The 27,148-nt window shown below is 41.2% G+C and overlaps 2 protein-coding genes and 1 long non-coding RNA gene across 3 annotated transcripts in view; 1 reads left to right on the forward strand and 2 right to left on the reverse strand.

Annotated features, from left to right (window-relative positions):
• Positions 1-27,148, forward strand: part of LOC100703853 (HLA class II histocompatibility antigen, DRB1-8 beta chain) — a 222,926-nt gene that overhangs the window by 186,769 nt on the left and 9,009 nt on the right. The window lies entirely within an intron of this gene.
• Positions 127-7,883, reverse strand: LOC109202859 (uncharacterized). Its single transcript, XM_025908529.1, has 11 exons — positions 7,867-7,883; positions 7,665-7,765; positions 7,374-7,552; positions 7,162-7,255; positions 6,984-7,055; positions 1,789-1,906; positions 1,614-1,705; positions 1,373-1,487; positions 1,024-1,290; positions 711-887; positions 127-627 (listed from the first exon to the last, which is right to left on the reverse strand). Exons 2-11 carry the CDS (start codon positions 7,740-7,742, stop codon positions 434-436), a joined length of 1,386 nt encoding a protein of 461 aa, XP_025764314.1. The 5' UTR covers positions 7,743-7,765; positions 7,867-7,883; the 3' UTR covers positions 127-433.
• On the reverse strand, positions 8,165-9,793 carry LOC109202880 (uncharacterized). The gene is made up of 3 exons (XR_002062859.1): positions 9,755-9,793; positions 8,724-9,187; positions 8,165-8,224 (listed from the first exon to the last, which is right to left on the reverse strand). It is a non-coding gene; the product is annotated as an uncharacterized LOC109202880 (long non-coding RNA).

Raw genomic sequence — 27,148 nt, forward strand, 5'->3', positions numbered from 1 at the left:
TCAAGAATGAAAACTATCACCTGTGACAAGAATACTTGAAATTTGCTTACAAAGTTCCATCAATCACATTTCAATATGTCTTGTAAATTCTGTGAGCCAAAAATATATTACAGTAACATGACAAAAATGTAAACAGTACATTTATCTCCCTCTGATACACACCAGTGTACTGTTCTGTATTACCAAAATGCATGTTTAAAAACAGTGTAACAGGGTTGTTTTTAGCTCTACGAATGACATTAAATAAAAATGTGCCAGCTGTCTTTGTAAAAAACTATATGCATTGATGTGATGAAGTCTTGGCAATGCTCTGTCAATGACTGGGCGATGGCAGACATGAAAAAATTTGGTTCCCCAGCATTAAACCTGCTAGGTAGGAAGTTTATATAACTTTGAGGACAAACTGATATATTACAGATATTTATTACCGACTTTAATCAGAAAATTCAGAGTCACTGTAAAAGTCATCATCGGAAGTATGATCAAGGTTAATGTTCTCTGCTCCTGACAAAACTTGCATGTAACACTGTCTTGCGTGCAGCTTGTTTTGTTTCACATTATGTCGTTTTCTGAGGATGATGCTCTGTAGACCTCTCAAACCCTCCTCACTTAGGCCACAATGCGAACCTTAAAAACAGAACATATAATTTAGTCTGCTTTACTGCCTTCAGAAACAGTCAGTGTTTTGTATGCATTACTTAAATACATACTTTTAAATATCTCACTGGAAAACAGGCCGGACAGCTCTTTCAGGGTATCATCATATTTTGAAAGAGATTTCCAGTGATGGTCCATCTCTCTAACAAGAATCTTCTTTTCCTCCTCGAGTCTTCTTATTGCCATGATGATATCGAATGCCCTTCTCTTTGTTGTAAGGCTGACAGAGTCTGAAATGCATTTATAACAAAGTTATAAATCAATTCACAAAGAACGTCTGAAGTCGTAAATGATTTTAGGTTAACACCTGAAGCTTAGGGTTTCATTATATGTCAGATATGCTGAAAGTAGACAACATATTTGTACCGCTGTGTGCTCGCTGCCACGGCCAAGCTGTGTCGCCAGACAGAATTTCTTCCAAGCACAGAGTTTCTTTGTCTGGAACCATTCTGTTGTATTTTTCCACAGCAGAAGTCAAGATTCCTTTCTCTTCTCTGATCTTGCGACGAATCTTGGCACGGGCTTTGTTTCCATCGGTGTCTTTATAAAGACGCTGGGATCGTCTCTTTATGCTCGCTACGAGCACTTCAGTTCTGCTCACTAAAGGATCAGCATTGCTTGTCCTTGTTGTTGCTGCTTAGAAGAAATAAGACAGCTGCACTTACATAAAGTCATTGTGCAATTGCATCACATTTTTGAATCAGTTTTTGCTCACCTTCTGCCCACTCCTTTACATCACTGACCCATTCATCCAGTTGACTGTCAGTCACTGCTAATTGGACTTTTAAGGACTCCAGGTTCTGAAGCTGGGTTAGAAGAGCTTTTGTGGCCTACATTGTCAATTTGAGACTAAAAAACAAACAAACAAAAAAACAAAACACTAAACACATGTTTACTCAAAAGTAATTAGAACACAGAGGAGTAAGCATCTAAAAATAAAGTACCAATATCATTACCTTCTGATATCGATGGGTCAGAGAGGCGGCCAACTGGTCTAGCTTTTGTTGATTCCAGCGCATGGCCATAAGAGTTAGCATGTCCCTCCGTCCTGCACACACAGAAAACGTAATGTTACCACTTTCATCATAATTAGACACTTAAATCTAACTAGTGCAGCATTTGCCTTCTCACCTGCTTTGGACATGTGTTTTGTGGTAACTGCAATCCTTGACAAAAAGGCATTACATTGCTCCACCTCCTCCCCTAGAGTCAAACCAGCCCCATCTTGATATGCTCCACTCCATTTCACCTGGAAGAAACACACAGATGCACATACACACACAGATAAAATACAAATTACATAAAATGTTGATGTGCAAGTGTTCAGATAAAGTGATTAAAGTCAGAATTTCATACCTCACATTTGAAATCGTGGGCTTTAGCATGAAAGACTGAAAGAAATGGCTTCATGCTAAGAAGTCGCTTTATTGACGACTCTACAATTTCTGAGTTTTCCTCTCTTTATAATTTTAAAAGTTCTTCTAATGAGGTTGAGCTTTTAACTAATTCTTTTAATGAACACTGTCTTGCCATTTTAAATCAGGTTGCTCCTTTCAAAAGCAGTTATTGCTCTCTTAATTCCTGCACACCGTAGTTAAATAATCAGACTCGTGGTCTTCGACGCTCCTATTGAAAAGCAGAGCGTCTGTGGAAGTCCACTGGTCTGACTGTCCATCGTGAGCACTTTAAAGAACTACTTTACCTATATAATGAGTCAGTCAAAGAGGCCAGATCATCTTACTTCAATAATCTTATAAATCGTCATAAAAATAATTCAAGAATTCTATTTGATACCATCAACAGTATTGTTTCTCCTCCAACCCAGCATGCTCTGCTGCTTTCTGATGATGATTGTAATACTTTCCTAAATTACTTTGTAAATAAGGTGATGGACTTGAAATTGTTAAGGTTCAAAAATTGGAGATAAGGAGTACGGAGGGCTCACAAGCAAATAACAACTCTGGTCCAGAGGATGTGATCAAAGCGAAGATTTATTGATTACACGCGCGGAGTCCGAAGCTGGGCAAAGTCAACAATCGAACTGAACTTACAACAATTAGACAAAGGTTTTATAGGGGTAGGACAACAAAGCATACGTCACTCCAAAACCACAAATGTTCTGTCAACAACTTTTAACATAGTTTTAAAAGGAACATTGTCTTCGGGTCGGTGCTTCCCCTCAGCTCGTCTTCGTTGTCGCTCGCCTCCTGGGACATCTAGTGTACTTCCTGTAAGCATCTAACAATATGCCGACAGAACTTGCACTTACAGCAAAAATACATCTTAACTTTTCACCTACTCAAGTCAATCTACTATGGTGTGTACGTGTGTGCGTGAGTGTGTGTGTGCCTGGTGTGCAGGCTATGTCTGTGTCATGACCTCTCCTGCACCCTGGCTCACCTCACACCTCTGTCATAGCCAGACATAAGGCCTGAGCTCATACAGCTAAACTATGAGTGACTTTTTGGGCTAAATGTCACACTCGAATGATGATACTCAAACCATGAAGGAAACTGACTTAAACTGAACATAAGTGAACCTTAAACTTACTTAAAAGGATATACGTGATAAATGATACAAACTTATCTCTTAGCTCTAAAGGATATAAGGATATAACTCCAGGCATATGACATGTAAGCAGGTGTATTGCAATTCCTTTCAGAGCTCCTGTTCTTCTCACCTTGTATTGGCTGATCATTAACGCCCGCCAAGAGTTTCTGACCTTCACTTGACCAGGAGCCACAGCTCTTTAATAAGCTCAAATGCAATCATGTATAAAAGATTAAAATCATTTTCATAACACAGGTTTTCCTTCTCAGATCTGCCAATATGTTTGCTCCTCCTAATATAGTAATCAACGATACATGCATAATAACACCCTGCTCTTAACTTGCAGTTAAACTCTGGTTTCAGTTTCACTTCTGCAGAAGCCTGCAACTTCAAACACATGTAACTTCCTGTCCCTGCAGTCTACACAGAAACATTTAAGATTATCGAAGCATTAGAAAAGCATTTAAAATTATAGATTCAACTCAACAGTTCGAAGTGGTTATAACTGGACTTGTAATAAAGACTGATATAATACCAATATATTTGAACATCTGAATGCATCTGTGAAAGCAACATCACCCTCAATCATGAAATGGTAATGATGATTATAAAAGTAGCAGCAAATAATAGCAGCAAAATATTTCTATTCTCAATAAAATCCAAAATTTCCTCAAGTGCCTCCCCTTATGAAGACACCCCTTGCTCAGGGTTCGTACGCTTTTTTCAGGGTCAAATTCAAGCACTTTTTAAGCACTTTCAAGGTCCCTTTTTAAGCTTTTCCAGCACACAGTTGCAGCAACTGTGACGTTCACTAGTAGAACTGACACACAAAACAAAACGACTACACCACACACTAACTACACAAGAAAACACACTAACTTGAGACTCCAAACACGATAAACGTCACAAATCTCTCACGTAAAACTCTCTCTCTCTTTTACGCTCACTCGCTCCCTCTCTCTTCCCAACAACCAAATACCACATGTTGCCGTATCATTTTTTGATTGGTCGACATACATTTTTCCACCAATAGGGAAGGAGTGTTTTTTTCTTTTTTCACCCACAAGCAAAGCGTGTTTGCTAGCACTCTCCATAAAAAAACGCCGTTTTTACCGTTTCTTCCCGGAGTAAACGCCACTGTTTTATTCAGAACCAAGTTGAAATGGAGACTCTGGGTCCGTCGACCCCAGAGGGTTAATCAGAAAGTCTTAAGTTAGCTAGTTATGTATCGGGCTAATGTTTAAAGCTTTGACTTGAGTGAATTAACTCATATTACTGCTAAGTAATGTTAGCTAAGTTCACAGCATACTCCGTAATAGCGCTGCCATACTGCATCACACTCAGTGCATTTCAATCATTTCTCCAGCGAGTTTGATAGCTAGCAAAATAATAACCATAATTTTTTTTAAAATAGCATGTGTAACGTACACTTACTGGAAAATTATTTACTAGGACTCACCTATCATGCGACTGGAGAACACAAACTCTGCCATTGTTGTTTTCCACCAAACTCATTAAAACAGCAACCTACAGGTATGTTAGCGCACTCATCCCCGACTGTCCGAGGGAGGGGCGGGGTCACATATTGAAACAGACAAGGCAGCCCAGGCGGGGAAATTTTGCTTTTGCGTCTCATTTTATTTCTCTGTCTGATAAGAAAACAATTCAATCAGATAGCTATTTATTGTGAATGAAATACAGTTACATTTTCAAGCACTTTTAAGCACCACATCTGAAATTCAAGCACTTTTCAAACCTTGAAAAGACGACATTAGAATGCAAGCATATTCAAGGATTTCAAGGACCCGTACGAACCCTGCTTGCTGTCTTGGATCATTTACCTCCTTTTCTCCAATCACACTAAATGACTTAATTACAGTTTTAGGTAAAATGAAATCCTCATCATGCTCTGTGGATATATTACCTCACTCTGTCCTGTCTGGGACTCTCACCAGCATTGGTCCCACTTTACTATCCATCATCAACAGTTCACTGAGGCAAGGCTGTGTTCCATCTTATTTTAAACATGCTGTGGTAACTCCTTTGTTAAAAAAACAGAACCTTGATCCTAGCTCTGCTAGTAATTAACGACCTATTTCAAGATTGCCATTTTTGAGTAAATTACTTGAAAAAATTGTTGAAAATCAGTTCAGGTCTCTATTATGTAAACTACACATCCTTGACCCTTTTCAGTCTGGCTTTCAAAGCAGCACTCTACAGAGACCGCTCTCCTAAGAGTCTATAATGATCTGTTAATGGCATCTGACGCAGGGAATTGTTCTGTGATCATCTTGCTTGATCTTAGTGCAGCCTTTGACACCATCGACCACAAAATCCTACTTAACAGGCTCAAGGTTCTGGCTGGTATATCTGGCTCTGGCCTAAACTGGTTTTCTTCCTACTTATCAGACAGGACCTTTTCTGTTAGGACTGATAGGTTCACCTCTGACATTGCTGCCCTGACCTGTGGGGCCCCACAGGGTTCAGTTTTAGGTCCATTACTATTTTCTTTTTATATGCTTCCTTTAGCTGGTATCATTCAATCTTTTAGCGACCTGTCTTATCATTTTTATGCTGATGACATTCAGCTCCATATGTCCTTTAAGCCTCATCAGCTGGATAGGCTGTCCACCCTAGTCCAGTGCTTAACCCAGGTTTCTGATTGGCTTTCAAGCAACTACCTTGTTCTAAACACTAACAAGACCAAGACCATGATCATAGCTCCTCCTGAGCTACATTCTAAAATCAGTCAGGTTCTTGCCTCCTTCTGTCCATCTGTCAAGTCAAATATTCGAAATCTCGGAGTAATATTTGACTCTTCTCTGGGCCTTGACTCTCATGTAAAATCTTTGTCTCGTTCCTGTTTCTATCATTTAAGAAACATATCTAAACTGCGACATATGGTTTCCTCAGCTGAACTGCAAAAACTCATTCATGCATTTGTGTCATCACGCTTAGATTATTGTAATTCCCTGTTTACTAGCTTGGATAAATCATCTCTCTCCCGCCTCCAGGCAATACAAAACGCAGCAGCCAGACTACTAACTCGTTCTACCAAGCGTGTTCACATCACTCCCATCTTATATTCTTTACATTGGCTCCCAATAGAGTTTAGAATTTGCTTTAAAATTCTTGTTTTAACATATAGAGCACTAAATGGCCCCAGATTATTTATCCAAGCTTCTTATAAAATACACTGCTGCTCGTCATCTCCGCTCACAGACTCAAAGTCTCTTAGTTGTTCCCCGTACACGACTGAAGACAAAAGGGGACAGAGCCTTTCAGTCTGTTGCACCAAGGCTGTGGAACAGTTTACCACTACAGTTACGTTTGCTTCACTCTGTGGATTGTTTTAAAAAACAGTTAAAAACCTTTCTGTTTAAACAAGCCTTTTGTTGATCTCTTCATATTTTATATTTTTTACATTATTTACATTTGATCTTTTATATTGTGTACATTGTCTATTGATTTTATTGTTTATTTTATTATTTATGTACAGCGCTTTGTGATTGTCTATCTGCGAAAAGCGCTTAATAAATAAAGTTTACTTACTTACTTACTAAGAAGGTGCTGGAGCTCTGGACAGCTTTTTGTTACTCTTTCAAGATATGGCCAATACTTGCAGGTAACATCCATACAAAAAAAGTGATATGTCTATTGGCCAGCTTTTGTTGCAGGTACAAGGGATAAGCAAAAATTTCACCCCTGTACATATTTAGAGCACTGAGCAGCACTCCATGCCTACACACTGCAAGCTCCAGTCCCTCCTCATCCACCTTGCTGCTGGATCTTTGAGAGGTCTCTCTGGCTGCTGACCACTCCCCTCCACAAACACCTCGTCCAGAGACCTAAAATGCATTAAATAGGTGGTGACAGTGTCTTTTCACAATCTCTTCAGCAGAGTGTTAAAGGTTACCATAATTGTGTCTATGTAATTAGAGCGTTCAATCTTACATGTCTAGATGTGCTGTGTATGTAGTCCACAAATCTTCCCACATCTTCATCCTTTGCTATGAAGGCGTCTTCAAAGATGCCAGGTTCCTCAGATCTGAACAAAATAGCAATACAGTATACTTTATGGTGTCATACAGTCCAAAGTTAATTGGTGCACCTTATAGTCACATTGTCTGATACAAACATTGGTATTACACATGTTTTTGCTGTACCTAGCTGCATTCTTGAAACGGTAATGCTTGCGGTTTCCATCCACTGAAATTGCAAGCATGTCTGGGGCACATGCTTGACATGTGAAGGGATCCTCCTTTAAAATCTTGTCTAATTCATATCTCACGGCTTCCCACTCAAAAAAACTTTTCTGAAAGCCATCTGCAGAGATCTTTCCCGTCTGGTTTAAAATGAAAGACATAAACAGAAAACAACTACGCCACAAGTGACTTTTAAATCCTGAATAACACAGAAGAACCATACTGTAAGGATGCATAAACTCAAATGCTCACACGGCCAAAATGGAGAGTTCGTTGATCAAGCATTTTTAAAAATGCTTTGCAGGAGAGTCCGGGTGATGCCATCTTCATTTCTTCAAATGTAAAGAAGACATCTGTTGCGTACAAAGCAGAAAAGTGAAGGGTAGCGGGCCAGTAATCACTTCGATTTAGGTCATCTACTCCAGCAGTCCAAGAAGCTTCACATGTCCCACACCTCAGCTCTGGCATGCTGAGATCGTAACGTCCTAGGAAAGTGAAAAACTCATGACTCCAGAGTAAATGTTTATTATCGTTTTGTCTCAGACTATACTGCAACAACGCTTGTGAGGGTTTAGTTTTAGTTTTAGGTGAATTGTTTACAGATATATTTTCTATTAAAATTGATTAAGTTATAAAAGTGTAATGGACAGAGTAGCTATGAGAGTGAAGCTTGATGGCTATAAACATGCTAGCAATTGCTGCGAACACATGAAGATACTGCTTTGGTCTAGTGAAGACAGTGGAGTACATACCAAATGCCACCTCACAGTGACTGTTATTAGTGGTAGAATTGGTCTTCTGACTGTGGTCAGCTGTACAAAACATCCACAGTATATCAAAAACACAAATCAAATCCACATTTATAACACAGAAACAATTTGGAATCACCAATTAGCCAAACTCCACATCTCCGGCCTGTAGGAGTAAACCAGGTAACCTGCGAGCAGAGAAACAAGGGAAGAACACGCAAAGACCCTGGTCTGATAGTGGAATTGAAATCAGGACATTGTTTGCTGTGCCACTGTGCTGCCAAGTACCAATATCTTTTATCAAAATCCTTGTGAGGAGGTAACTGTCAGCCACATTTTGTTACTGCACTAAGATAATGTAATGAATGCCATACTTGCGAGGGGGAGCATTCAGTTTTATGAGATAATTCTGTGGTTTATTTAATGTGCTTTTGTGTCAAAACAAACAAATGACTTTCCTGTTTCTCTTTACAGATATTTCAATTAATTAATACGTTAAATTTATGGATTTGTGTCCATACACTCTATATCTTCAAATTATCTTGTATGAAAGAGTGCTGACCCTTATGTAAGTGACTCTGGATTGATCTTGGCCTCGCATAGAGTTGGTTTCCATCTTTGTCTCTTTCTTTCCATTTTACTGTTGGTTCAGGTGGCTTCACAGGTACTGGAGCTTCCTCTTGCTTCAGCTCACCAAGCATGTCATCGAGGTGATGGAGCTCATCAATTTGTTCCTGCTGATCAGTCAGATTATCTAGGACCCTTAAAGGATTTGGAATTTCGGAGTCACTCATGGCAGAAAGCAGAACAAAAAACAAACAAACAAACAAAAAAACACGCACACACACAAACAGAATAATCACACAAGACAGAGACCAACAGAGAGAGGCAGAAACAGAGAGACAGACCAATAAGGACAGCAGTAAGAACAGATACAAACAGACTGACGTGGCTCTTAAAAGTGCCTTTAGGAGTTTTTCAAAAAGCAGATTTTAGGAAGCAATAACTGGCTGATTGATGAAGAACCTGTTTAGAAAAAAAAAGTATTCAGAATTCAGAAGCACCTTATAAAAAAATATATACATTAAATTCTTTTGTAACGATTTAGATAAACCCTGTTTACTGTCCATTTCTATTTCATTTGCATTTGCAGCATAGATGACCGGTCTGCTATTTAACGATTATGTAATGCTGTTATTACGTTTTTTATCGAGAACGAGAGAGAGAGAGCCAGAAAGAGAGAGCTAGATTGATAGATAACGTCTGGCAACACTGACCCTTATTAGAACTCTCAAACTTTACAAAGTGGCAACAACAGCAAACCTCAGCACACACTTCTCTATCACTGTACCCTGGATGATGATATATGATAAGCTTGACTTGATTGGCTAACAGATACTAATTTAGCTAGCTTACAGCACATGTGGTGTGGCAACATATATGCTATTAAATGTTCAGTCATTCGCTGTTCCACGAAATTCTTAACCCATAGAACTGCTACAAGCAACTCTGTGAGCTGTTTCTTTTTTTTTTTGGAGTTATAAATAAGAAAAATATATTTTTTAAAAACTACAGATTCAGATTCTTACTTACCTGTGGTACGATCGAGTACGGTGACGTCACTGCCGCTCATCTAATATGATTTAAAAAAAAATCTTTCTCAAAAATAAACAAGTGAGTCGCCGTGAATTCTTTAACAGCACCGAAAATGTTTTGCCTAATAAAAAAAGCTGTTCTTTTTTATTTGTTTAATTTAATTTAATTTAATACGTAAGAGCGTGATTATCCAAAGCAGTCGGTAAAATGACTGCATGTATTCAGAGGAGTTGGAGAAGATATGCTACAGCTGTAGCAGAATGATCGACAGGTTAAAAATGTATAAGGATTTCCAAATATGAAAAGGATTGTAGAACAGTTTATAAAACCGGTGCAATAAATTCACCCAATCGCTAGCTGTGCCATTACCCAGCATACATCACTCACTGCATCAGTGCAATAACCGATACAAAAGTAACAGCCTGTAATTAGTTTTATCTGCAGTAATTTTCTCTCAGGTAGTTGCCTGCATTATATAATTTATTGTATTCAGTACAGGTCGTTACAATGTGATTTGGAAAATGTCTAAATATACCGACAACAGGCACTTCCGCGGCAATCTATTGTCGACAATAAACTACGTTTGAGGAGCTCTATAGTATTCAATAGGAGGACCATTCACGTCAATTCCCGACGCGAGGGGGGTACCCTGCGCGTCCATAAGTGAAGCAGAGGGAGCCTGACCATGCGTCACACATTTGACGAGTTGGGAGTGAGAACGTGTTGATAAAACACAGAAAAAAGCCCAACAATAACATTTTTAGGTTGTCTAAATGACTTATATATTGCGTTTAACCTGAGTAGCGAAAGTCCGCGGTGATCTGAACATGATGTGCCGGGAGTTGTGCCGTTCTCGGCGGCTTCAGTGACCTTCGAGCTCTCGGCTAGCTATCGAGCTGGTGGGTAACAGCCGTCTCCACTTTTGCAAATATGTGATATCTTGATAAACCGAGCAGATATTTGAAGTTTACACAGCTACTTTCTCGCATGAAAATATGTTAAAAGTTTATTTTGTGACCCAGAAAGATTAATAAGAGTAATTTTAAAACTTAGTAGCGGCCGCCATTGCTCGAAACTGGAGTTTGACTGGGCCGCGCTATGAATTCTGGGATATGGTGGGCCAAGAAGGACACGGGGAAAAGGAGGACGCATTTGTCGGCTGCATTCGGAGGAGTCTACAAATTTGGACAGCCTTCAAAGTAGTGATGCGCGAATCATGAACGAATCGTTCAATACTCGAGAATCACTTTACTGACTCGTGAATCATGATTCACAAGCGCAACTGACTCACTGACTCATCCCTGTTGCTGTTAGCAAACTAATTTCACTAGTAGAAATATATCTAGCTTATAATTCAAATTGTGAAGAAAAACACAACATCCAGTATCTTAACAAAAACATTTCTGCTCTGAACTGGAAGAAAAAACCCTGAGTAGAAGTTCACATCAAGACAATAGCTCCTCGGTTCACAGTAGCAACGCTCTGCTAACATGCTAACAGCACATTTGAGCTACTCACCCCCTCCATTCCTGCGCTGAATCGTAGTGTAAGCAAATCACTCAGGACTCACTAACCCCCTCCCTCCTGTGCTGAATCATAGAGCGCGCGAATCACTCATGACTCGCTCACCCCCTCCCTCCTGTGCTGAATCGTAGAGCGAGCGAATCACTCATGACTCGCTAACCCCCTCCCTCCTGTGCTGAATCATAGAGCGAACGAATCACTCACTCACTCACTCACTCACCCCCTCCCTCCTGGCTCGCAGCTACTTCTTCTTCTTCTTCTTCGTTGGCAACCAATGTTAAGGCGCACTACCGCCCCCTGGCTCACAGCTCAGTGGACATTTAGATGAGAAAATATATATTTGACACATGTAAGGAAAATACTAATAAAATAAAAATAAACAAAAGAAATGTTCCCTTTAGAAATTCTTTTGCTCCTTTTTGCTATATAAAATAGTTGTTTTCTTTAAGAATCACTCATCTTAGCAGTAGGATTTACATTAAAAGAGAAACAAATTAAGTTTGAGTGAAAATGTACATTTTTTGCACTCTCTGGTCAACTGACTCAGTGACTCAAATGACTCAAAAAACCCGATTCACTTTGGTGAGTGACTCATTAAAACTCGATTCAGTAAAAAGAATCAAATTTACCATCACTACTTCAAAGCCTCACAGCCTTCAGCGCATCGCTGTGACGTAATCGGTCTACAAATGCGGCCTCAGGAGGATGCAGCCCATGAATTTGGACACAGCTTCTATTTCAGCCCGTGTTGAAAGTTTGGACTTCAAAGTATACACCAGTTTTTCAATTTTAATGACAGGGCGCTAAATACAGAGGTATGATAAAAAAAAAATATGTATTAGTGATGCTAAATACTATCGTCACGTTAAGAAATGCTTTAAAAAAGCATTTTCTCAGAACAGCGAGAAAAGAGTAAAGACAGAAAAGCTATTCCACCTGTTGGCAGTGGCGTGTCTAGAAAATTTTTGTTGGGGGGGCCAGGTAGGGGCACAGATTTGGAGAAGGGTGGCAGATGTAATTGGCAGATAATGTTAAAAAAAATTCTACCAACAGTTAACCATCATTCAATAACCCTGTAAACCTAATTACTGAATTTGCTTTTGACTCTTATTAGAATGAGGTTTTAACCACTACGGTGCAGCAATATTTGCATAGTATTTTTACTGACATATAGTGCACATATGTTTTGGGCAAAAACATTTTTAAATACTAAAATACAAACATTTTTAACATACAATTGGCAAATTAGCCAATGCATAACTTTATCTGCCTATTAAAAAAAGAAGATAATCTTCTCACAAACTGGTGTTTGATTTTGAAACAGGAAAAAAGTGGGGAAACAAATGAAAAGACTAACATTTGAATGAAACCTGAAAGCAAGTAAATACTTTCTATGCTGCCTTATGATAAACTTTGGTAATATTGATGTATAAAGAACAACACTGGCTGATGATGAAATACAGTCAGCTGGCATGGTGACACTGCCAGTATTAACCTGCAGGGCTGGACTGGGACAAAAAATTGGGCATTTTGACCAGAGACCGGCCCACCAGGTATTAAAGCCATAAAGCCTTTGAATGAAAACAAACGCTGTTGTGACAGTGATGTACGCTGTCTTGTTGGTATATGTATGATTTCTATCAATTTTACATCAGATAAAAACTTTGTTCGCAAGATTCAGATAATTATTTAATAAAAGCTAGATATTTTAAATGAGAATAAGAAAGGAAAGTATTTCTTTGTGCCCCCCTTTCCCTGTTAATGCCCTACCTGGCCCCCTGGCATAACTTTGCTAGATCCACCCCTGCACAGTTACCAGCTGTCAGCTACTCAGAAAAGGATCCTGGTGTTATTTGTCTCTCAGAAACAGTTCATAACTTCAACTCATCCATGTCACCTAAAAGGTAAACCTGTTTCTCCATCACCTGTTCAGCTCTGATGATTCAGTAAGGACATCTCCTGGTTTCATCTGCATGTTTCCCTCTCACCAGATAACCAAACCGATATCATGACCAGCAGCTTTACAGCTGTGGCTCCAGCAAACATCAGCTGATACTAGAAATTAATATTAAATAAATTCTAACAACAGCTGATCAAGCTTAAACGTGCTGCTGTTGTTTAGCGTGACACCCGCTGGTTTCCTCTGTCTGGCGCAAAGTGGGCGATAAACAAACAACAGAAAAGCCGATCAGCTGATCATTGATCGGTTTCATGATTGAAGTAGCAACAGGAGAGGGAGGGGGAGACAATGAGAGAAGAAGAGGCAGCTGTGCAGCAAAGACAGAAAAAAATCCAGCTTTGTGTCTTTTTTTCATTCTAGCTTAAGTCCGGGACAAACTGCGTCTCTTCTCAGCTCAATACAAAACCTGTAATATTGTCTCTGAATGAGGGACCATTCCGTTTTTTAAGGAGCGGTTGACAACTCTACTAACTAAACTTGTGAATAAAATAAAGTTCACTATCAGTAACATCATAGCACCCACCCAGCTGTATATAAACTCCATCATGCTAGCTAGCACCAGTACGAGTTATTGTAACTGACTGTAAAAAGTCAGCACAACGAAAATAAACTCCACCTAAACTTGGTTTATATCTGACCCAGATAGACTGCAGGTCATAACTTCTTACCTGAAGTTCAGTTCACCTGACACTCGGACCGGCGGCTGCCTCGGGTCTCTCCTCCTCCTGCCTCCCCTTTCTCTCATCCACCTGCTAGCCGCTGTGGAAGCTCCGCCTCGATGGCCAGTCCAGCTATGTTAAACTGTTAATCTTTCGCCGAAAAACTGTTTTCTGCGGTGCCTCTTTCGTGCTTGGCTCTCCTACCTTTGCTAACATGATGCTCATAGCGCAGAAGCCGATGCTGCATTCACTTACACTCGGATATCTGAGCTTCACTGTGAAAACATAATCGTACATTTGATATTTCATTGGATTTTATTGTTTTGGCTTCGGGGTGGCACCTGGGGTGGCCAGTCTGGTTGGGGGGGTGGCCAGTCTGGTTGGGGGGTGGCCTGTGCCGAGAACGCAGCTGAAATGTTAGCATGCTAAGTTAGCCTGATCGCTAGCGGCGTGTGAGCGTACTCGCTGCAGTTTTTTTAACAGCGTGCACTCTTTTTTTCCTTCGTCAGGAGAGGTGTCCTGGCAGGTGACACACAGATCAGACCCGTATTTCTGTGTTGCAGGTTTGGAGATGTTCTCATGTGTTAGACATGCAGTCTTTCATTCATTGTTTTTATGGTACAGTGTTGTATTGCCTGTTGGATGGCGGTGAAGCGAGATCAATCAGCTGTAGACCAGACAACAAACGACGGAGGCCCCAGAAAAATGCAATCAGACGATGAGTTTATTAACCCAGGAGAGGCAACATCAGCATATGTCTTCCTCTGATGAAAATACAATGGATGCAGGTTTTATAGCAATGAGGATCACGCCCCCACGTACGTCAGCAGAAATTAAAAATACATTGTTGACAGACAAGGGTACATCTTGTACATTTTAATGGCTATAAACAGACTTCTCTATTCTATAACACTTGCCCTTTAAGGTAATAAACTCCAAGCCTCAGGGTCCCTTAGGCCTAATTATTGACCCTCGTCACCAATCACTAAGTAGAGTAAACTGCCGCTGGTCTCAGAAATGAAGCAGAAGACACTTGGGCCTCCGCTCAGACCTGCTACTAAATTAATGTGTATTGTAAGCATGCATGCAATTAACCTGCTATGTTCTCATCTTCCCTCAACATGTATCACCTGGACACTTTATGTATAAAATGAACTAGACCAGGGAGTAGAAAGGTCAATGTGATGACAAACATATTCAATGCAAGATAAACCCTGTAAAGAATATTAAATGATAAAATAATGTGTACGTGCATGTTCTGTGTGCTTCCTTCTAATGACTGTTTAGTGTGGACTCTCTGACATTACCACACATCAGTTTTTTTAAAAACCATCTCTGACTCCTGGACAGGCTGTTCAGGCCAAAGCGCCGACTCCTAGAGCAGTTTCATTTTTTTAAAAGGATCCCAGCACAGCTGACTGTATGAACCAGACCCTCCAGATATTTGTCAGACGTGTGTTTGGCAGCAGGTGTGAAGAGTTGGCAGCTTTCATTCATTTGCATATTAGTTTGACAAAATACCAAAGCAAGATAGTCATCTGTAAGCTCATCCATTTGTTATGTCCTGTCAGTTTAGTCATGCTTTTTTTTCCTTAAAAAAGTGTGTGTGTGTGTGTGTGTGTGTGTGTGTGTGTGTGTGTGTTACACTCACAGGGGGAGGTACAAAACCATGAGGGAGGACCCAACAAAGGACTGAGGGAGACGCTGGCCTGAATACACATGCTATGTCCAAATTCAGGGTTGCACGCTTCGAAGGCCACGTTTGTGGGCAATTATGTCACAGCGACACGACGAAGACTGTCCTAATTCAGAGTCCTCCCAATGTGGGGACAGATGTGTCCTTTATTTCCCCAGATTTGAAGGATGGTCTGGTGGATTCTTTGTGGCCCAACATATCCCACGATTAATTGCAGGTTACACAGGAGAGTAGTTTTGCTTAAATTTAGAACAAGAAGAATAATTTTTCTCATAACAATGGCGGATGACTCAGTAGTGAGAGTGGGAGAGGAAAACACATTCAAATGTAAGTGTGTGAAAATCTGGTTGTACAAAAGTTAAATTGTTATAGTGGTCGTGTTGTTAAGCAAGACACTTCACCTACCGCCTACTGGTGTTGGCCAGAGGGGCCGATGGCGCGATATGGCAGCCTCGCCTCTGTCAGTCTGCCCCAGGCAGCTGTGGCTACAACTGTAGCTGCCTCCACCAGTGTGTGAATGGGTGGATGACTGGGTATGTAAAGCGCTTTGGGGTCCTTAGGCGGGGCTAGTAAAAGCGCTATACAAATACAGGCCATTTACCATATTTGGTTCTTTTCTGAATTCTTTTGCCGACAGACAAAGACCGGACTCAGTGTGGTCAAAGCTCAAAAAAATCATCTTTATTGTACATTTCAGGAAACGGAGACACGAGCACCCACAGTTCTGAAAACATTGCAAGCTAAAATAATTAGTTCTGCCGTACGTCACACACAGACACACGTAGTTTCGATCAAAACAACTCTGCTTGGTTTCACTTTCTGTCTGCACGCTTCCTGTTCTCTGGACAGAGCGTGCAGTTTCCTGTCAGCCTCTGACCAAAGTTGGCCCTTTCTTAGACTGGAAGCAAACTATATTAAAAAAAGTAACAATAAGCACTAAATAAGCACTAACAATATATTAACTTCGTGATAATCCCCCATGTTAAAACCAAGAATTTCACTACATGTTGCACTCTGTATAATTGTGTATGTGACAAATAAAGTTTGTTTGACAGTAACATCCTCCTCTCTGTCACTTAATGCTCTCTGGTCACTATGGTAACGTGTAAATATTTCTTTCAAAATAAGACACACAGTGACAACACGGGAAAAGACTCAGGGAACCCGAGTAAATGATAAAAACCCCTGAAAACCATAAATGTCACAGCGGAGCCTCAACTCTGTGGCCCGGTACCAAACGACTCACGGACCGCTGCTGTACAGAATCTGTGATGTCCAGATGGTGTTCCTCTGGTGTTCTGCTGTGAAAACCTTTGGGTTTAGGGATTAACATAGTTGCCATGGTTTCCTTTCTTCTCTTATTTGTTGTGTGTGATCAGGACAATTCTGGAGAGGATGGGCCTGCAGGGGAAAGTCACCCCCTTGCAGGCCAGAAGACATGAGATAACTTTAAAAAATACAAAGTACGTATGTGTGTTATCAAGAAGATAATTCTTAAGAACACAAGTTAATAAATGTGCAATTACTAAGAGTTGTTGTGGTGTTTTTATTTGCCTGCTGTCATTTTTGATTTCCTCTGCCTTTAGGATTGCAAGTATCCAGGCTCAGGAGAGGGGGTCAGTGGGAAGCCCACTGCCCTGGTTTGAGGTGAGAGGACAGAGGCCTGTCCTAACATCCTCTCTCCCTGAGGACACTCCAGGGCCAAGCGCAGCAGTGGGTCACCAAAACGACAGCGATGAGGAAGAGTGAGCCACCCACAGCATGAGGCAGCAAAGAGAGGCTGAGGAGAGGAGAGCAGGGAGAGGATGGACACTGTTTTCACTGCTAGAAAGATTAGTTCCCAAATGCATTTGGGAACAATCAGCCAGGGTTTCAGGGTTTCACAATGAGCTCACCTGAAACCCTGGCTGATTGTGACCCACACCCACTTTCACACCTTGGCTCATGTGATTAGAGGATCACCAGGGGGTCCTTTGTTCCTCTTTGGGGTGATACTCCCACTGGGTTTAAATCTGGGACTCTCCACCACTGACCCTTAGAACTGAAGAAGCTTCTGGGATGAGAGGTGAAACGTCTTCAAGCAACTCAAAGAAGTCCAGACGCTTTTCTTTCCAAGCTCCTTGGTCATTGCACAAGTTTTACACAAAGAGTAAATACAATCTTAAATTCTCTGAATATTTCATACTTTTTTCTCATCATTCTTATTACTGCTACTTTCTGTTATTTTCTCCATAATATAACTGCACACTTCTATATGCTCATGTGAAGCTGAGGAGCACGAGCCAAAGAGGTTCATTACGGGTAAATGTGGCTGTTTACGCATCAATACACACATCATATATTCAAGACTTCAGAGAAAATATTTAAAATTCTCCCAGAACAGCTTCCTGCATACGCAGAACCAGACTCTCCACATATTTGTCAGAGCTGTAATTGGCAGCATTCATTTGCATATTAGTTTAGTAACAAACAAAATACCAAAGCCAGATAGTCATCTGTGCGCTCATCGTATCTGTCAGTCCACTTTAAAATATTATAAATCTATAGTTTAATGTTAGCTTCTTTTGTGGTCAGTGCTCTGTCTTGGTACATGTGACAAAATGGTATCTGCATCACTATTTGATGACATTACAACAACATAAATATGAGCCCGGGCTTTTTGAGCAACTTTGAGTCAGACATTTAGCCCTTCTAGCACGCTCTCACCCAAAATGGTCCTTTGGCTCAGTTTTTGATTGTCAATATATCATTTTAAAGACAAGTCACATGAAACTTGGCCAGGATGTGTTTTTTAGGATTATTTTAAAAATTCAATGAGCTCCTCTATGGTGTGGTGTATAGAAAAGGAGAGTGGCATATATGCCTTTACCCTGGTAATTTTTTGGTCCCATTGGGTCCTATTGTAATCACATATTTCACATATACTGTAATCCTAACATTTTATAATGCTTTCCCATGAATACCTGATAGATCTACACCTCTGCCTTCAAAATAAGGGAAAATAGGTTTTCGAGGAAATGAGCACATATGTAGCTGGAGCTCCACCTTAGACATTTACAGTGGTTTTAAATGCAGCCTGCTCTTACTGGTCATTTCTGCACAGACACCATGAAGTATGAACACTCAATTTAGAGGAGCTGCAGTTTTGTGGTCTTCTGAAAGTGAAAAAAATAGCACTAGCAGTGGAAATCTTTCTGACAACGAAGAAGGGAAGGAATTTTTGCCAGGCTCTGAGGAGCTTTGTCATCTGAGGAGGAGGAGGAAGAGGAGGAAGAGACAAGACTAGAGCATGACACTCGGTGGAGATCGAAAAAATGGTGAACTCATGTGGTGTCCCACTTGTGAGCCACAAGTCCAGGACTCTGGCAAGAAAAAGGCCCAGATCAGGGGCAAAGGCCCACGAACAGAAGGCAGTTTTGGCCATAAAAAAGTAAAAGTTTGTTTTGGTTTGAAATGAGAAAAACACCACAAAATTTTTAATAAAGAAATAGTTTCTGAATTCTTGAAAATGAATGAGTTATGAAATATGTTACTTTTATAAATATCATATTTTTTATGGCTACCACATGTTGTATTACTTCCTTCATCTCTTCCTAGGACATAAATAATTTGATTGGTGTTAAATACAAACAAAGTGATGGCTGCAGTGCTGCCACGTGTCTGGACAGAAAGAGAGAGAGTTCAATGAAAGGCTTCAGTTAATAGAAAATACAGTTTTGTTTCACAATCATTAATATTTAAAAACACAAACAAACATTTTCATGTGGGTGATTTTTGTTTGTCTGTGCTACTTGAACAGTAAAGTGGTGAGGACTGGGAGTTGTATGGAGACCGCTCAGGGGTCCCACACTTCTGGATTTTCACTGGGGGGGAGTTCTTGTGTGGTATGTAACCTGGACCTCTCCTCGTCATACTTCATCAACCTGTTATGTTATTCAGTCAGTGCGGTCACTCACTGTCCAGCTCTTTACCTCCCAGACACCCACCTGCTGTGCTGAAGACCCAGGTTTGAGAGCCTGCTGAGCTTAAACCCGAGTAGAAATCCTGTGAGCAGAGTGGGCGTGTCACTAAACCAAATCAGAGGAAAAACAAATAGAGATGCATGATGTATCCAAGTGCTACACCTGTAAGAGACAAGCCCCCGCATCCCAGGGAGGGGCAGAAGTGTCCAGTGGGGAGAGGTGCCCATGTCCCACCGAGGCCAAGGCCCAGCCAGCCCCTGGTCCACCTCACCCACCCACTAGTGACACACACACAGACATAGAGATACATGTACACACACTGACCTCCTGTGGTGTTAATTTAACAGGATTATTTGTAACCTACAAAGTGTCATGTTTCTCTTAAAGTGTGCAGAACTACCAGAAACTGATGAGGTCTGATTACAGTCTGTGTGGGCAGTTGGCTTCACCTGCTATTGTAGGGTCTACTCTACAACATAAAGCACCGTCAGGTGACTGTTGCTGTGATTTGGTGCTGTATAAATAAAACTGAATTAAAACCCTGCTCCACATTTCCGTGCGTCATGCATAACTGCAGTCAAAAAGCACATAGACCAACGAGTCTGACCTGAGTCTTTGGTGGGGCCCTGATGACTGTTAACAGGCGGAGCTCAACATGAACTTCAGATATTTAAAGTCTAAGATGACGTGAAAGAGCTGCAGTTAATGATGGCTCTGCAACAGTTTGTGTGCTGCTTCACTGTGCTGATCATTTTCTTCTGCAAAGGTGAGAAAAATGATTTTTCTCCTATTTTCTCATTGAGATTATATCAGGGGAGAAATGAATCAGAGGTACAAATGTTGTTCCTCCTGGATACGAGGAGAGAGTCTGTTTAGTGTTGATGTCATTCAGCATCATATTTAATATTAGAATGTAACCCGAGCACATCAGCCACAGTCACTGCTTCATGTTCACAGTAATCCACACGTTTTTATTTGATACCAACAGTTTCTGTCTTTGACACAGTGCAGACATGTCCTGTTGTCATGTTTGTTAGTTCAGTGAGTCCACCGTGAGAACATCTGTGAATCATTTGATCAGGAACACATCGTCTGACAGCAACAACAGAGGTGACTCTGGTTTGGAGTTTGTCTCTGCAAACATGTTGTTTTCTTTCTTTAAAACACAGAAATGGGACTTAAAGATGAACTGGTAGGTTATTGACAACAGTCAGCATTAAATGTTCTCTTTAGTATGTGATCAGTTCTCAAGTTAGACGAACTCACTGCCATCATCGCTGACCTGTTTCAGTGAACCAGTAAGACGTCACATAACCAGTAAGACGTCACATAACCAGTAAGACGTCACATAACCAGTAAGACGTCACAATAACCAGTAAGACGTCACATAACCAGTAAGACGTCACAATAACCAGTAAGACGTCACATAACCAGTAAGACGTCACATACCAGTAAGACGTCACATAACCAGTAAGACGTCACATAACCAGTAAGACGTCACATAACCAGTAAGACGTCACATAACCAGTAAGACGTCACATAACCAGTAAGACGTCACATAACCAGTAAGACGTCACATAACCAGTAAGACGTCACATAACCAGTAAGACGTCACAATAACCAGTAAGACGTCACATAACCAGTAAGACGTCACAATAACCAGTAAGACGTCACATAACCAGTAAGACGTCACATAACCAGTAAGACGTCACAATAACCAGTAAGACGTCACAATAACCAGTAAGACGTCACATAACCAGTAAGACGTCACAATAACCAGTAAGACGTCACAATAACCAGTAAGACGTCACAATAACCAGTAAGACGTCACATAACCAGTAAAGAGTTAATTACTTTAGTAACTGCTTAATAAATGAGGGACTTGGTTCACGGATCATTTACAACATTACATCTCTAAGAGGACCCGCCCACCATCAGAGGACACTTGTCATGTGACTCTGCAGCAGAGCTCTGTTTGATTCGTTCAGAAAGATCACGTCCTCAGCATGATCGTCCAATCAGCACTGAAACTGTATCACAAGGAAACTTCTGGCTGTTTCCAGTAAGGTTCCCCAGGCTGGGCCTCCCCATGCTCACAGGGCAAACAGGCAGATTTTATTATTAGCTGTTTTAAACACATGGAAACCTAAAGATTAACTGGCTCCCCTAAAAATGTTCTGTTTAGTTTCTGATCAGTTCTTCAAGTTGGAAAAAACATCCCTGCTTACTTTCACATGTTTTCTGTGAACTGCTTTAACAGATTTGTCTCTGTTTTCTCATTTTCAGGTTGTCACACAGCAGCCTGGTGAGCATCCAAAGACATGTGACCCTTGTCGTCCTTCTGTCAGCTGTACAGTGATCATGTGCACAGTGAGCTCCACACTTGTTTCAGTGCGCTGATGTTTGGTTTTTCTTTCAGCTGTGAAATGATTTTGTTCAGTAAAATCTTCCACTTGTCTGACTCAGAGGAGGAACATCTGTGTGTCACGTGCACCAAAATAACATCCACATGAATGATAGCGCTCACTGATCAGTGTGATCTCTGTCTCTGACTGGTTTTATGTGGTGATCTGTGCACTCGCTGTTAAACTGTGCTCTCTTTTCTCTTCTCAGCATGTGGCAGCAGGGCTGTGAACAGCAGCAGCAACATCACAGGAGTTCATGATGCAGCACCAGGAAGTTGGCCCTGGTTCGCTGTTATAAACCTTTTTGTTGGAGGGTCTGTGTCCCCCATTGATGGTTTGGGAGGGTCTCTGATCAACGAGCAGTGGGTGCTGACAGATGCATATTTACCAAGGTGAGTTACTGCTGCACGTTCACACTTTGTTGAGGAATAATATGATGGTGAAAGTGAAGTGTAATATTTATGAGCAGTAAATAATTACTAGAGATATTTTTAAATATTTTCTCACTTCTTTTAACATTTAAAAACGGGCGATCGTGGCTCAAGAGTTGGGAGTTCATCTTGTAATCGGAAGGTTGCCAGTTCAAGCCCCAGCTTGGACAGTCACAGTCGTTGTGTCCTTGGGCAAAACACTTCCCCTACTGGTGGTGGTCAGAGGGCCCGGTGGCGCCAGCAGCCCCGCCTCTGTCAGTGCGCCCCAGGCCTGTAAAAATACAGGCCATTTAAAACCAACAAGCTGCTGTCTCCACAACAATCAAACCTGATGCCACATTACTTTCATTTCATCCAAGACTATAAAGTCCTTCCATGGATTTCATGGTGTTGTAGAAGAGTTCATTGGTCATAGTTATGCTGTCAAATGAAAACATTGACCTCATTCGTTGATGTCATAAGATGGTTAGCATGAAAACTTTAAATGGCAAAGCTGCTGCTGTTAAATACAACTACGCACCTCTGTGAGGTCATTAATGAACACTGAACTAAGATCAGGTGCAGCAATGCAAAGTGGGGAAAAGACTCAGTGAGAAAAAGTCATTTGTTGTGTTTTCTGTGTGTGCAGCTGTGATCAGCTGACCTCACGTCACTGCTCGGTTCAACAACATGTAAACAGATGTTACTTGAGCTCTGTGGCTGATATCCCTGCACACTGTAAAGCTTTCTGCTAACCTTGATGCACTCTGACCACGCTCTGCACCAGTGCAACATAGAGCACCTCTGTAACCTTCACCACAGTGTTGTTAACTAACCAGTTTAACCTGCACTGAACTGTCTGACACTTTCATGCAACCTTTGGAAAACAGAATTTTCCAGTTGGTCTCCAGCAGCATGGTGGTCTATCTGGGCCGGAACAGCCTGTCAGGTCCAAACTCAAATGAGGTGAATCGCACAGTGGTAAACATCACCTGCCATCCTGGATTCAACCCGTCGACTGATGAGAACATTTGTCTTCTGAAGCTGTCGGCTCCTGTGAATTTCACAGACTACATCTGGCCGATCTGCTTAGCCTCAGGAAACAGCACTTTCAACAATGAGACCAGCAGCTGGGCCGTCGGCTTTACTGGTAAATCATTAAACATTTATTGTATTTTACAGTATTGTGTTGGAGTCTTTAGGAAAGCCTGATGTCTAAATACTCTCCAACTAGATGGCATCTTCAGCAATAACCTGCAGGAGGAAATTGTACCAATAGTGGGAAACAATGAGTGCAAAGCCAGCTTTCCATGGCTCACAGACAACATCATCTGTACTAGAGAGACAGATTCATGTTTGGTGAGCACAACTTTATTTATTATAATCTGTTGTTGACAGTCTCTGAGATAATCTCACCTTTAGTCACACTTTGGTTTACTTGTTTTGCTGTAATTGACCATAAATATTAATATTCATGTTTTATCAAAGGTTGTTGTTTTAAAAAAAATCTACTTTATTTGATGGAACTGATTCCTTTAAAAGAGCTGTCTGACACTTTCTGTCTGTGGAATCGTCACTTTCATTTCAGCAAAGCAGCTGAAATTCACAGTGGTTCATATCCATGAAGTTTTCCTGACTGTGTCATACTGGGATGATCAATGGCTCACTTAATTTATTTCAGCAGTTTGTAACAAAACTACCAACAAAGTTCAAACTTTCTCAGGTGACAAAGGTCGACCTCTAACAGTTACACATCTGTCCTGATAACTTTCTGTCTTTCCACAGGCTACTGCTGGGGCACCACTGATGACTCAGAGTGAATCAGTGTGGCTGCAGAGTGGAGTTCTCATTGTGTCTGGATGCTCTCCATCTCCTTCAGTCTACACTCCTGTGTCCCAGTACCAGAAACGGATCAGCGACACAGTTACAGGGACACCACCAGGCTTTGTTACCTTCACCTCCCCACACAGTTCATTACAAACCACAGCTCCTCCCACTGCTCCTCCCACAGCTCCTCCCACTGTTGCTCCTTCCACCACTCCTTCCAGCGCTCCTCCCACTGCTGCTCCCACTGCTTCTCCCACCACTGCTCCCACCACTCCTCCCACCACTCCTTCCACCACTCCTCCACCACTCCTTCCACCACTCCTTCCAGCGCTCCTCCCACTGCTGCTCCCACTGCTTCTCCCACCACTGCTCCCACCACTCCTCCACCACTCCTTCCACCACTCCTCCCACCACTCCTTCCACCACTCCTTCCAGCGCTCCTCCCACTGCTCCTCCCACTGCTTCTCCCACCACTGCTCCCACCACTCCTCCCACCACTCCTTCCACCACTCCTCCCACCACTCCTTCCACCACTCCTCCCACTGCTCCTCCCACTGCTCCTTCCACCACTCCTTCCAGCGCTCCTCCCACTGCTCCTCCCACCACTCCTCCCACTGCTCCTCCCACTGCTTCTCCCACCACTGCTCCCACCACTCCTCCCACCACTCCTCCCACTGCTCCTCCCACCACATGTGTGGGTGTGTTTTGCAGTGGTGAGAACCTGATCCACTTCACTCACTTCACCTCACTGTGTGCTCTCGTTGTGTTGCTCCATGTGTTTGCTGCAACTGTTGGAAACTAGATCAACACATTTACTCAAGTTCAAGTCCAAACATGAAGAACTTTACCCGACATGTTACTTTATAACTTTAAGAACCTTTTATTTCACTATATTTATGGACATCAGGAGGATTTTTCTTATTAGCAAAGGTTTTATTTTATTAGTTTTTTTCTCCATACATCTGTCTGTATTTGCTTTACTGTTTAACAGCTGATTGTCATTAAGAGAACAAAGCCTTCTTAAATAACTCTGAGGAAATGTTAACATGTTGTTATCACACTTTCACTCATTTCTGCTGTTTGCTCAAAATCTTAATCAATTAAAATCCTTCTAAATCTGGATGTTTTGTGTGTCCAGGTAATTCATTCATGTGCAATTAAATATATATTGTGTTTTATTTTTCTCACTTTCACACACTGACATATGAAGTGTTTCTAACAGCGAGCAGGAGGCGACTCAGATTGTAAGGCAGACAGCGACACTGCTGATGATTTGCTGCGTGACCAGTTTGTGGTTTATATATTTCAGCATCTTATTTAAACAACATGATGTTATCTTTTAAGACATGACCCACTGAAGAGGAGGAAACACAGGATCAATTTTATCTTTCATATGTCACATAACAACTGACCACCAAAGAGAGATTACCACAGTAACCATGGTGGATGGTGACCCACCCATCAGCAACAAAGAAACGCACAATCTGAATTAAAAGCTGGATTAAAGGACACTTAAAGGAGAAAAGCAAACTCAGTACAACATTCACAGGAACTACAGATTTATTTCTTTCACATACATGATCAGGAACAACCAGCGGAACAAGGATATAACTCAAGCCAGGAAAACCAGGAACTGCAATGCCCTGGGAAGGTGTGATGGGGTCCGTGGGAAACATCCGAGGAGGGACAGACAGAGACTGAGGGATTGTCTCGCACGCAGAACAGGCAGGAGGACAAGCAGGTGAAATTATGTGAAAGAAGGGGGACAGACGCTCAGAGACAGAGTGTGGTGGTGCAGAGAGCGACAAAGAGACGAGGGACAGGATTTACTTCTTTAAAAATATGTAATGCTAAACAGGCCGCCGGGAATTATGTTGTTGTCTTTAGCTGTAAAGGTGTCATAAAATCTGCTGTATGTCCATTTTTTCAGGACTACTCTCAACATCTGGGAGTTTTTTGTTTTACTGTGAGTGTCTAACAAGAAAAATTACAGATTTTTACTGAATGCGGCTCTCAGGACGAATAAAAGATTTAGACTTTGCCATTTGAAGTTTGAACTATAAAACACTAAACAACAGCAAATATGTGAACCTAAAGTTTGTTTCTTCAGAAACACAAAAAACCCCACAAAAGGAGCTAATGAAAACATAAAATAATGTTTTGATTTTTTTTAATAATATGGTCATTTTCAAAATTCATAAAAACAGCAATGATTGTATTTTTACATTAAGAGCATCATTTAAAGTTAAACAACCATATGTGTGATCAGAGATGGCATAAATGTAGCACGGGAGAGCTCAGAGCCACACGTGTTTCTAAAGGACGCTGGCCCAGAAGACACTTGAGGCCTCGGGTGTATAAGATCTCCTGAAGTTAAATTTATTTTTTTGTGTCAAACTACTGAATAGCTAACATTATATTTAACATATTAGTATGTGACAATGACAACACTGTCCAGGACCCACTGACTGTGGACAGCGTACATTACAGTACTGTTATTTGAGATGATCTTGCCTTAAATCTTTGTGCAAATATTGCAGTGGATAGAGATGAAATGTGGCCCACAGGAAGAATGTGTTGAACGTTTGACATCAACTAACAAGAATGATTTGTAATGAATTTCTGAAAATGATTGTGCTGCATTAACTGTATTGAACTATTCAGGCTCACCCTGACTTTACAGGGTTATATGAAAAACACATTTGCACAGTCAGTGCAAAAAACAACAACATATTGCATCAAATTCACAAAGTCATCCTTGAGTTATCCTTGATTGTTGACGTTACTCTGAACAATGTCTTCTGGTTCATCCAGTTGAAGGGCCAAATTTCATCCAAAGTCTTTCTGATATTCTTTCACGCTGCAGCCTTACTTCTGGTTCCAAGAGCACTTTAAAGTTGAGAGGGAGGCAGAGCCTTAAGCTCTCCTCTTCTGTAGAAACAGCTTCC

The sequence above is a fragment of the Oreochromis niloticus genome, linkage group LG7, assembly GCF_001858045.2.
Source record: "Oreochromis niloticus isolate F11D_XX linkage group LG7, O_niloticus_UMD_NMBU, whole genome shotgun sequence".
NCBI lineage: Eukaryota > Metazoa > Chordata > Actinopteri > Cichliformes > Cichlidae > Oreochromis > Oreochromis niloticus.